The sequence below is a fragment of the Aulonocara stuartgranti genome (assembly GCF_965226115.1).
Source record: "Aulonocara stuartgranti genome assembly, chromosome: 3".
Classification (NCBI taxonomy): domain Eukaryota; kingdom Metazoa; phylum Chordata; class Actinopteri; order Cichliformes; family Cichlidae; genus Aulonocara; species Aulonocara stuartgranti.
In genome coordinates this window covers 36,219,262-36,232,424 of record NC_138941.1, presented here as the reverse complement: position 1 = coordinate 36,232,424, position 13,163 = coordinate 36,219,262, and the positions used below count along the sequence as shown (strand labels likewise).

Below are 13,163 nucleotides of genomic sequence, written 5' to 3'. Positions count from 1 at the left end.
AGTCTGAGGTCATTTGAGCTTTGTGAAATAGTGCGTTATCCCACTAGGGATAGTGTACTAGGCAGAAGATGGGTGCACTGTAAGAATGCCTGGTTGGTGCTAAGGAACCCAAAGTGTGGTAAGAAAATATCCCACACAGAACTGTTGAAACAAGGGAGCTGTCACGCTGTTTATGCTAAAAGACTAGCATCTGAATGCTGCAGTAGAAATCGAGACTCATAATATCCGGCAACATTTTTCCAGTCTTCTGTCCAACTTTGGTCTGTGTAAGCTGTAAGCCTCAGTTTCCTGTTCTTAGCTGACAGGAAGTGTCACTCAGTGTGGTCTTCTGCTACTATAACCCCCATGTGTTGTGCATTCAGAGACGCTCTCCTGCACACTTTGGTTGCAATGAATAGTAATTTGAGCTACTGTCTGGCCATTCTCCTCTGACATTTTCACCCACAGAACTGCTGCTCACTCAGTATTTTCCCATTTTCAGACCACTCTCTGTTGGTAGAATGTGATCACACATACACACGGTGATCTGACTACTTCATATGAAAAAGGCCAATTCACATAAAGTAAGAATTAATGTTTATTGAACTTTCACAATGTAGTCTGATTAAAACTGCTACTTTTTTTTTTTTTTTTTTTTACAGTCAATGTTACATCAGTGCATAAAGAAATAAATAAAGTAATAAAGGGGTAGTCTTTATGTGGAATGTACCAATGTTATTCTACATTTGTAAGCAGAACAGATTAATAACAGATCAATGCCTCTAAATGTAAATGTCAAATGTAATAGCAAAAAACACAAAACTACACGAATCTAAAAGTGCTTTTTCATCAACACAAATACAAGCGCAAAAACGTAGAAAAGCCTCCACACTTGAACCTTTTTCTTGCTGCTACCAAATCTGGTCTGCAATCCGGAGTAGATTTGGAACAGTTTAGTCAGACTTAGCTGCACGGTCACTGTAGTGTAAGGTTGAATATTTAAAAGAAGAAAAAAAAAGGTTCCCGTCCCATGCCCAGTCTGCAGGTCTTTCATATCATTGGAAGCAACAACTACAAAATGTGACATTTGCTGCTCAGATCCTGATTGGTTCTCGAGTGGTCGTGTGACACTGCGGCATTTCCGCGTGCTTCAAAAAGAAAAGAAAAAAAGAAATTCTGTGTTGTGTTTATGACAGGTTACAGTGTAACATAGTGTTATCTTTACGCTGTTCTCGTATGACAACATGAGGTACAAAATCACAAGTGTCACCTTCTCACTGATTGCAAACACTACACACAGCTACGAATACACATAAATATTCAGCTACGCTCTCATCGGCCATCATTCACACAGCTCTCGCTGCCGAGGACAGTTAACTTTACACGTGGTGTTCTATTATGGAGTAGTAAAACAAAGCACGAGTCACGCAGTGAGATAACAACCGGGGGTTTGATATGAAATCACAGTTTAGCAGCTTAATCTACCTGATTAAATAGCCCTAATGGTTACATTTGTTAGTGCGTCAGAGAGAAAAACGTACAGGAGGTACTTAATAGCTTTGCTATAGACTGTCAGCCTTCGTTAGCTCCAATATAATCCTTTTCAACACAACTTTGTGCGTCAAATTGAGGCAACTGTGCCGATGCAACTCCTTTAGGGTGCTTCGAAATTAAAGCAAAGATCAAAACTGCATTATATGCACCGTCACACAGCGGCAACGATATCCTTTACCCAGTTGTCACCCACATATTGTGGTCTTGGAAACAATAGCTGTAAGCTCCTATTTATTCACAATTAGTTGCTGCTCTACACTACATTCTTCAGCCCACACTGCTTAAGGTACTGTTGACTCTAGTAAGGCTATGGTCTATGGATTTAAGGGGAAAAAAAAAAAGCCATCTGAATGTAGTGAATCTTCCGCTTGCTCATACATCCCCATCTTCAATCCGTGCTAGCTGTCTCTCCAGCAACTCAATTCTCTGATTCTGAGCAAGCACGACGGCCCGCAGAGCTTTCATTTCTGCTAACAGCTCGCTCAACACGTCATCCTGAAAGAAGAGAGAGAGAGAGAGAGAAAAAGCAAGTCAAAAATAGCTTCAAAAAATCTTAAATCAGCATCTCACTTGCTGCTGACCGACCTCTCTCTTTGGCCTATCGCCGTTTCCATCCGTCTCCCTCGTGGCCGCTGTCGGCTGTGGCGTCTCTTCTTCTGTCTCCTTGGCGGCAGAGGTAGGTGTGGACGTGGGAGCTGCTACGTTCCCTGCGGAAGGTGGGACGGCCCCGGTCCCAGAGTCCTGAGAGACGAGCTTGGGCTTGCTTCTGAGAGTGTCTCTGTGTTTGGATGGAGGAGCTGTGTAGCCACCACTCAGGGAGACCAGCAGCGGTGGCGCGTCCTGCCCCGCGATCCACTCGTCAGCCAGGAGGGCTGGCTCCAGGCCGGCTGTGTCTGGGTAAAGGTCTCCCTGGAACAGATCTGACTGGAGAGGAAATATGGAAACTTCATTAGCTATTAAAAAAAAGCAGTTTATAAAGTCCACTTTTAAAGTATGTGTGTGCCTTACCTTTCTTGGTACAGTCATAGAAATGGGTTCCACCTTCCTCTCATGAAGCTTATAAAACCTGCCGAAAAAGCAAGGACAAAGTCCCGTCTAACGTTATTCTGCATTATTCTTTCCCACTTTTAGGAGACTGGTCAGTTCCTGAAGTAGCTGTGTATTGTAGTTTTTACTAGTTACGGGTACGCATACTGTTCTTACCTGGCAATTTCACACTTATTGACATCCACACCTCTTTTACTCTGAAAGCCTGCACCCCTCTGAGGCTCTTTGCTGCTGTATAAGCTGAGGAAGTGAACGTACGGTGATTCATCAGTCACTTCAAAGTATCGGATGGTGCAGTCCCCCTGAAAGCCATGAGATTAACAACAAAAAAACAAAACAATCACGATGATTGACGCTGCATAGAACAAGCTAAATTTCTATTTGCCACATGATGCCAAGGCTTCACCTTCCCACACAGGTAGACCATGTTTGTGTCGGGGTCATAAAAGGGCAGCAGAACTCCATTACTCGTATCCATTTCCTGTATTACCATTGGCTCTGAGAGGTCTTTCTGTAAGATAAAAGCATTTTCACATCACTAGAATGCCTACTTTAACAATCACACATGTTTTTTGTGTCTCAAACCTTTTCCATGTGTAAAATTCAGTTCACCTGCATTATACCACATGTCTAACAAGAAACTTACAGTATCCCACAAAGCCAGCTGCCTCTCGCTCATACGGCTGAAGCCTGTCGTCAGGATTTTTCCATCAGAGAGGAACACGGCTCTCATGGGCCTGGTACCATCATGGACTTTCTCTCTGACCTAGGAAAGCAGTCACAAGCTGATCACTGACGCGTTATACCAGAAATGAGAGCCGAGCCGTGCTCCACGCTTTGCTCGCATCTTCACGGACAGCATGAATGTGAAATCACCTTGAGGACGGCGCCTCTTCGCGGATCGATGACTCGGAGGGCTTTGTCCTTGCAGACGGTACATATCGCACTGCCGTCCTTGTTCCAGCTGACATTGTAGATCAAGTCTGGGTGGGCGTCATCAAGCTGGTACACTAGCTCCCCCGTGCCCACGTTCCACACGCAGATCACATTATCACAGCCTACAGAGAGGGAAAGACAACATCCAAGGAAGAGGGTGTGAAGCCTGAAATTGTACAGGGCAAGGATGTGAGGATAAACAGATGCAGATGTTGCCGATGTTCCTATAAATTCATTTGCTTTTCTTGTTCGTCTTGAGAAAGTGACAGGTTATCGGTGCAGGTGTATTATGAATGCATTATGACTAGGGATGGGTACCGGTATCTGGTGCCATCATCTGACATAAACGGTAGTAACCAGACCGAAAAGCAGCGCACATTTCGGTGCTTTATTTCCTGAGCTGTGATACACTTCTAGCCAATCATTTTACGTTTCCGAGAATAGTAGTCGGGCCAGGTACGTACGTTCTTTTAGAGCAGAGCTACAGATTAAAAATGCCCAAGGCGAAGCGGTCAAAAGTCTGGCTGTACTTCACAGCAAAAGATGCAAACTCAGCAGCCTGCAACAAGTGCTTTAAGCTGATACTGTGATACTGTCAAAGGAGGTAACACCTCAAATCTGATGAAACACCTGGTGACGCATAGCGTTTTTTTTAAAAGCCGAGAAATGCGCCATATTTGATAGCTTGCTGCGAGACCTCACACCGAGCACATCTACTGCGGGTGTCGTGCCTGTTATCGGACCCGGAGCAACATCCCCCAAAAACCCGAAGAGGAGAGTCCTGGCCCCTAGCCCTGCCAGTGTAGCAGAAATGATGACGGATGATGATGGCAGCAGCAGCCGTTCTTCTCTGCGTGAGTAACTTAACGTTGTTTGTGTGTAATTTACGTTGAGTAGGCTAACCACGTTATTACATTAATGCATGTAAGGTGAACTAGCAAACATCATCATAGCTACATGCAGCTGTCTTCTTGTTTGATGGCAGATACTCCCTTCACCCTGGCCAAAAAGGCTAAAATGACCAAAGAAAAAGTGGGAAACAGCTAAACATGAGAGGTTTAGGACAAAGTTTGTGTTTTTCCATTGTTTAAGCACTGCTTCCAGCCAAGAGGGATACCATATATGCCCCATAGCTGCAGAAAAGGCTAACATTGTTATCTTTTTACAAAAAAAACAGCTGAACATGAGAGGTTTTTGGACCAATTTTGTGTTCTCCATTCTTTAAGCACCGGTTCGAGCACCGTTTAAGCACCGGCACCGTTTCAAAAGTACCAGTTTGGCACCGGTATTGGATAAAACCTAAACGATACCCATCTCTAATTATGACACCATATATCAATATATAATAACAACAGGTTAGGGCGATGCTAAATTGAACAACAGTGTGAATGGATGTCTGTCTCTGTGTTAGCCCTGTGACAGATACTACCTACACACACTACCTCAGTATGTCATTAACTTTATCAAAGTAAATATTGGTAAAGTGAACTCGCGGTGAGACAAGCAAAGTATTAACTGATCTGACACATTAAAACTGAATAATAATGACAATACACACACAATAGCACAATGCAGTGAACAAATCCCTTTTGCATCTTTAAAGGAATTCCCCGATAGTTTAAAGTTGCTTAATCGAAACACCATCTGTGCCGTTTTCAGCGTATTGTATCACGGCTCGCTCTGTGATTCCAAACTGGGCTTTTCTGCCTTCTCCCTGATATGTTCTGCATCAAGTCTCAACTTCTAATTACATGTGTCGTACATGGAGTGTGTCCTATAAATGGTTGAATCCGTCTTGCTGGTGTAGTTACTTTTCTCCATCAGTGGCAATGTCACAAACAATCACATCATTTCCTGCCTAATTTTGAACAAGTCATTGTTGTTGATCTTTCACATAAAAGATTCATTTATTTGTGTTGTTAGTTTAAAGAAGATGTAGCTAGAGTGGAAAGACGAGTCGATTCCTTGCACTTCAGGCCAATATTTTAATTGAAATGGAGTGAGAGCAGTGGAGCTGTTTGCTGGGAGTCGATCTGTGACATGATGTCAGTACCTCAATATTCTTTTTTGATTCATTCCCCTTTACAGTACAATTAATGATAGCCTGGTAGCAAATATTGATGTTCATTTAAACAAGCAGTTGCACTTAAACATGTTTCCCCTATCAATGTTATTCAACTGATTGAGTCCTTGCAGTGGATCCCAAAAGGAATATGACAAAGTGAACAATTAACAGAGCCACTTCACTGACACGATCAAGAATCAAATAATTATGATAACTGTACACAGATAACATAATACACTGTATTTGATGCTATATCACGATACCAGCAGTTAATGTGAGTGATTTGAAAGTGTTATATAATTGAATACAATTCTAATCTCACTCCATTATGGAAATTTAGCACAGTATAACTGTGTTGTTGTGTTGCCTTTCTCCTCGCTAACGCTAACTTATACTGAGGAGCAACAACGCCTGCAGAGCTGCTTAAAAAAGCTGGTGGTAAAATAATGCAGCGTGAACAATATGCACTCTTCTCAGTATGCATTAACATAAGTGGGCAGCTTACATTCTTACACTGCCATGAGGATCCCGCAGGCCAAACATTACTTTATGTGCTTGTGCGTATAGTAGTGCCTCCTTTGCGTAGGCTACATTTCCAATGGAAACCAGCTCTGGCAGCTTTTCAGCAAAGTGTAATTATTTTTCAGGTTAATCACATGCTGTGAGTTGCCTAGGAGGGAAATCCTACTCCATACTTGTATTATGCAGCAGTATTTGAACTGGCTGTCACTGAACACCAACATAGTAAGACAGGAGCTGCTCCTCAACTCTCACTGTTTACAAATGGACGGGTGTATGTCACTTTTATCTGGATAATGAGGAATGTTTAGCACGGGGAAGCTACGCCTCGAGTTTCACTGTCACCATATTTGGAGTTTGTTAAAAGGTAAAATGATCCCTGGATGTTTATTACAAGGCAAAGGTTACCTTAATTCACCATATAAAACTCAAGTACAATACATTTCCAGTGTGCAAACACAAGCCCTTTGTTTTAGTTCACTTTTTTATGGAAATATATGTAAAGCAACATACAAACTACACCAGCCTGCTTCCACAGTGGCGCAGTTTAATGTTTAGACCATGTTCTCTACACAACACACTTAAAAAACACACCAGTCATAGCCAGTTATCACTGTTATTTTCCACAGATGTGAACCATGTTTGGTTATAGGAGAACAATGGGAGCACTACAATGCTACAGATGGTCCTACCTGCAGTTAGGAGGATATTGAAGGCAGTTGGGTGCCAAGCCAGGAGTCCCACTCGTTTACTGTGTCCCTCAAGGGTCACAGTGGCATCAGTCATTGGACTTGTGAGCCCACCATCTGGGATCTGCCACACCTTCAACATAAAGCAGACATATATATGTGTGTCGTATAATTTTTACAGTTTTCCTGACATATTATTAACCTTACTGCTATCAGAGCCTTCATTCCCCTCACCATCTCCCTCCTAAACAGTTGAACTGTCACACTGCTAGACAGCAACAGCAATTTATGCACACTCTGTGGTATCATTTCTGCAATCCTGCATTTTCTGTATATAAGATTTAGATTGGTTATTTTATTGCCAGTTTATACATATATGTATGTGTATATATAGACAGACAGACAGACAGACAGACAGATAGATAGATTAGTGCTGTCAGCGTTAATCTCGTTAAAATGACTGTAACGTCACAACCGCAATAACGTGGCAAATCTCTGTTAGCGAGTGCATTGGGCTGCATGGCGCTAACACGTTAACAATCTAGCCGTGCTAACGTGTTGACGCCATGCAGCCCCACGCACACGGCAATCCGCGCTAACTCGCTAATGTCATTTTAACAAGAATAACGCAGACAGCACTTGGAGTACATCATCATTTCTTCATCCAAATTTACTCAATACCACATTTATTTTTACCTGTTAAATATAAAGCTACAGCCAAGACATGATTGGCTTTGTTTAATAGTAAGGCTGTTAGAAGGAAAAAAAACAGCCAGCTAAGCTAGTCCTGCACAATACACCTTTTAAAAGATTAAAAAAGCTCTGACATTTTAGGAAGTGACCTTTGAAGTAGCTCCATAGCTTAATTTGCTACGTTTGGTCAGAGCTAGCCTAGCTACTACCCAATTATCGATATCAACTAAATATGCATTTAGGTTCTCTTTCAACATTTCAGATTTTTATTAGTTAATATATATTTGTATTTTTTTAAAACAGTATCTATATCCCAGTATAGCTTTTTAGTAGTATCAAAAGTGATTTACTTTCTGTTAAAAAATGGTAAGGTGTGCCTGAAGAAAAGACTATGGGTGCTCGTCAATCATTTATCTGGAATCAGTGACATTCTTTTAACCCCCCTCCTCGCCCAGCCGTGTCTAACAGCTGAGGAATGCCAACTTGTTTCACAGAGACCTCGCCGTAAGTTTACACAGCTGTGATCAGAGAAACAATATTACCTACACCTAAAAAATGCTGCAAACCAAGCACGCACCCCTGGCAGTCGTCTCCTTCAGCTGAACAATCACTGTTTAAAAAAAAAAAAGCTCTGGAATTTCTTGGATGACTTGACAAAGCACCTAAAGTGTTGATCCAGGCTCCAACCTAACCTCAGAAATGACACGACCTCTGTCCCCACACCACACACTACAGGAAACCCTCATATGTTTTGTATTCACACCAGCACTGGCATTATGGACGGACCCAGGGCACCAAAGACCTCTCAACTGAATTCTACTGACATAATTTTACAATTATAAGTAAAATTAAGTCATACAATATGATAAAGAAAGTGTTAAATACACAATGTTAATTATTATAGTAGTTTGAAGCACACTCAAGGTCTGCACCCTGAAGTCTGATGTGTTTTCATTAGCAGCAGAAAAAGGACCAACACAGCTTTAGTGGGTTAAGGTTGTGGCGGGTTTGATGCCTACGGACGTCAGATTACAGATAACTTGACCACAAACCACCAGCACAGAACTTCTACAAGGTTTGAAAATTTTACCTTCACCGTGCAATCTTCTGAGGCACTTGCAATGACATTGTCATCATGAGGACTCCACTGGATGTCCAACACTGGTGCTGCATGACCACAGACTGTGGGACAGGACTGGTCGATTCTTCCACTCTGTAGAGAAAAACAGAGTGTTTCAACCATTAATGCATTATCCAGTCCTGCTAATGGTCTCGTAAGTGTAGAAAGTACTTTAGTCAGGCATGCAGCAGGCTGTTAAAAAGTTGGTGACATAATGCTTTTAGTAGGAGAGTGGAAGAAACATCGATCTACTGTTTATCTGATACTCTGTAATGTAGGAGACTGAACCTTGCTGACTGGAACCACGAGGAAGGCCCCTCCTCCACCCGCTTCAATGATAACAGCAATGAATTTGGGGTTGACTGCACAGAGTGGACTGTCCCACGTCACCCGGGACACTCTGACATCATCGATGCAGTGCTCGGCTTTCCACGCCTGGGCGAAAACATGGCGGAATTTGCTCTGCCTGACCACACCTCGCCGGAAAGACATACCTGAGGAGATTAAGATTACACAGAGGAACAGTTACAATTCAGCAACCTTAAATGGACAGATGCTGCTGAATGACAGCAAATTATTAACTCATCAGCTGAAAAGTAAAAAGCTTCTGTCAGCAAACAGTAATCAAATAAGCAGGATAATTATTAACCAAACAGCCAATAAGCTTGAAAAATAAATTCTGGTTTAATCATTTGGACTGTGAAAAAAAAAAGATATTTTCCCCAGTAAAATATGGCTAAAATGAAATATTGTAACCTTTTAAAATGGACTATATCTTATTTAAAATGCATGTTAACTAAAACAAGCAACAATACATGTCTTCTTTATCTACTCAGATCTCCATTTTTCAGTATATTTTATGACGGAAAATAGACCTTGACTGTTACAGGATTTTTAAGAACGATACACATACCGATAATATTATTGGTCCTTGATAAGTTCACGATAGTTTAAAAATATTCTTTTGTATATAGTCAGTAAGTACTTTACCGTTTTTGTGTTTTCACTTCTAGTTAAGCTGTAGAGTGCCCACTGGTGGACAAAATAGGCAACATCAGCACTCATAGCACAGTTGAAGGGTGTTTCTCTCATCTCTTCTTTACTTTTTAAATTTTCATTTATGGCCTGATATAAATGTTGATACTGATATATCAGCAAATATCTGATATCAGCTCTCAGCAATATATAATTAAGCTCCAGTGAAAATAATAAGAATTTGCCATATTTAGGACAATTAAATGGACAATTATAACACCCCACTGTATACCTCCGAAAATATAATGCTGTTATATGCATATTGCATATTTAATTGTCTGCATATATCATATATATTTTATTCTGTATATATGGTATTTATTTACTGTCATCTGCTTGGCTCTCTTTTTGCACAAATGTGGGACAAGTACTACAACTAATGAATGTGCAATGACAATAAAGTGTTAAAACTTAAAAATAAAGATCCTGTTCTTTTAAGTTGAGTGTCACATAACAAAACAGATTCTTTTTGTTTTTATGAGTTACCAAGAAACACTTAGTTACACTTTCCCACTTGGGATGGGGAAAATATTTGGAATTGCATAGAAATAAAAACTGGCTGAGTATGCATGCTTTATTAAAACTGTAGTCTTAGTCTTTTGAATCCCCAAACTCTGCACTAATGCTGCTAATGTTGCTGTACAGCTGGTTTAGTAAATCCTCACCATCTTCATATGGTCAGTGAAAAAAACAAGCAAACAAAAAGAAGGGGCAGCCAGGACGGGGGACAAATTCTTTCATACTGGGAGCCTGCCCTGAAAAGTACAGTCAGGCTTCAGTGGACAAAAGGGCATGATCCGCCTGAAACCAAAACATGCCGTGCAGGGAGGAGAAGGGGGTTGGGCAGTCATAGCTGCTGTGAGAGGAGGCAGTAACTCTATATGCCATATACCAATGGTCAAAGCAAACGGCATATCAGCAGGTATGAAGCCTACAGAGGGCTCCAGCGTGAGGATAAAACCGCCCCAAATCCAGTTCGCTGGATTCCACTACGTCCAGTCTGCGTTTAAACCTGTGTTATTAAACAGCGCGATCTTACTGCACGATAATGTTCATTTCTATATATACCCATTTAGTAAATATGCTGCATCCTTGCACCATTTCTCTATGTGTTCCCATTGTCTGCTCACAATAGGAGGTGAGGAGACAGCAGTTGTTTTTTTCTTCTTTTTTTGCAAAGAAACAAATGCAGACATGAGCAACAAAGGACCCGTTTTAGATAGTCCCACAATGACACATCTCGCGTTATTATTTTCCAGTCCAAAAGCGCACATACCTGCGGTTTTTGAGAGACCTCTCTTAATTGGAAGAAGGATCACCAAAGACTCGGGCGTGACAAGAAGAGGCCAATAAAATAATCCGCCGCCAACAGCAGTAACTTAATCCTCTCCTGTGTCCAGACAAGCGTTCACGTAGATTGCGCAGACCTATAACAAAAACGTGCTCATTAGAGGGGGGCAAATCCGATTTATTTATTTATTTATTAACCCAATTCTCAGCTGTCTTCTCGTTAGTTTGCTAGGAATTGCGCCTGTCTGCTGTGGCAGAGGTCTAACCTGACAGAGCATGTCCCGCGCTCATAAAGCCACGCTAAAAAGAGCCCGGCTGCCGGTGATGGTGGAGGGAGAGATGCGGACACCGCTTGTCCCCGTCTCCCTTTACAAACGACTGTTTTGAAGCGACGACTCGAGCAGAATCCCAGACACTTCCGCTCAAGGCAGGATGTGTCAAAGACACGCAGGAGTAAAGAGAGATATCCTCCGTCTACGTCTACATTCCCGTCGGCCAGACCGGATATGTACTACATAGACCTAAAAACGGAAAACAGACCGCTATTACGGGTACGCTGTTAGCTCAAACTATCAGCAAACCTCAATTGAAGCCATTAGCATTTAAGCACTTAACTTTTAATTAGGGCTTTAAATGTGGAGTAATATATCAATTTTGGGGTTTCAAAACCTAATCGACTGTTTCTCGGAGGATTTATGCGTGTTCCCAAACTGATATCTGAACTCAAATTTAGATGAAGATGATTTGAAATGATAATGATGACAATTAACAATTTTAAAACCTTTTGCTGACATCCGGTCTTTTAAAAAATCGTTATACGCAGAGGGTTTTTTAAATAGTCTTTGTGCTCACTACTCAGAGCTGTGTCTCGTGTTGTGGTAGCACCTTATAATACAGTGCAATTGTAATACAATATGGCGTAATTTCCAAATCTTTGTCATTATTCTAAATTTAAAGTGTAAGGGCTAATGTACAGAAAAATGAGAGAGTAAGAACTTGAAGTTTTAAAGGAAATGTGCATTTATTTATTCATCCTAACCCCCCCTTTACATTGCAATTGCCCATTATACACATATATACTGTACATACTGGAATACACTTATTGTATTCCGCTTATTCTTGGCTTATTAATATTATTTTATTTGTATTTTTAGCTGAACATTATTCAGAAAGATATATTTAAAAGATTATTGGAGTATAATTAAAGTATAATGTCTTAAGTCAATTAAAACAAATGTAAGGAGCACTAAGGTGTTGAATAAAATGTCAAAGAAATAAATTCATGATTTATTTGTTCCATCAATTAAATATACATTTTCCCACTCATTCCCAGACAGGACTTATAACACATTCTACTAACATCCAAGCTGCACATGAGACCTATCACACCAAAGGTGTGAGCAAATAGCGCTACACTGCAAACCCAATCTAGAGATACTGCAATCAATTTACCTATGGGCATGCACTGCAAACAATTTGGACCTCTGCACAGCTGGGAAGCAGCGCTATGACCTGCAACCTGGGTTTATAAAGGAAGTGGCACAAACAAATAAACGGAAAAAAAGAAAAAGAGAGAGGTTAGTTCGTCCTTACAAGACTCACTCTCAATCATTCATAACAGCCCTTACGGCTGGACGGACTAACCAATACAAAGTTACAAATCAACCAAAAGAACAACAAAAGGACAGCAGAAGCAGCACAACAACAGCTGCAAAACACAAACAAGATTATCGATTACTGACCCGACAATGAGTTGAAAAGGGAACACACTTGAAATTTTATTTATTTATAGTCTATTGTGGCCATTTAAATGGGTTTGAATGCTGTCCAGCAGTCTTCCTTATCGAGCCAAGTTGGCTACACCCACCTCATGTTCTTGGTCCCCATAAGAATCCAAATGGGGCACACTCTCATCTGTGAGACTTGACATCCCTTCCTTTAACACCACAGAATCACCATCTCCCTCTTCTGTAAACATCTGTTCCACTTTATCATTTATCAGAGGAATTCAAATCTCTCTGAACCCTTTGCATTTCTAACCGTCGCTGCACAACATCATATCCAGCAAAAGCAGCAAACTGCCAGGTCAGACTTGTTACACAAACAAACGAACACAAAACTTTCGGCTGTTCTCTTAATTACAAAGGTTTGCCACAACGAATTCCACATATTTATCAGAGTTTTACGCCAGATGCCGTTCCTGTAGACACTCCAAAGGAATTCATGTCCAACCCCG

General features: G+C 41.1%; 1 protein-coding gene across 1 annotated transcript; it reads right to left on the bottom strand.

Moving 5' to 3' along the window:
• Positions 1–559: 559 nt before the first annotated feature.
• Positions 560–11,332, bottom strand: coro1b (coronin, actin binding protein, 1B). The gene is made up of 12 exons (XM_082528866.1): positions 11,194–11,332; positions 10,914–11,064; positions 8,891–9,096; positions 8,573–8,695; positions 6,793–6,922; positions 3,457–3,638; positions 3,227–3,346; positions 2,987–3,091; positions 2,737–2,882; positions 2,542–2,599; positions 2,119–2,457; positions 560–2,028 (listed from the first exon to the last, which is right to left on the bottom strand). Exons 3-12 carry the CDS (start codon positions 9,092–9,094, stop codon positions 1,906–1,908), a joined length of 1,530 nt encoding a protein of 509 aa, XP_082384992.1. The 5' UTR covers positions 9,095–9,096; positions 10,914–11,064; positions 11,194–11,332; the 3' UTR covers positions 560–1,905.
• Between the last annotated feature and the right edge of the window lie 1,831 nt (positions 11,333–13,163).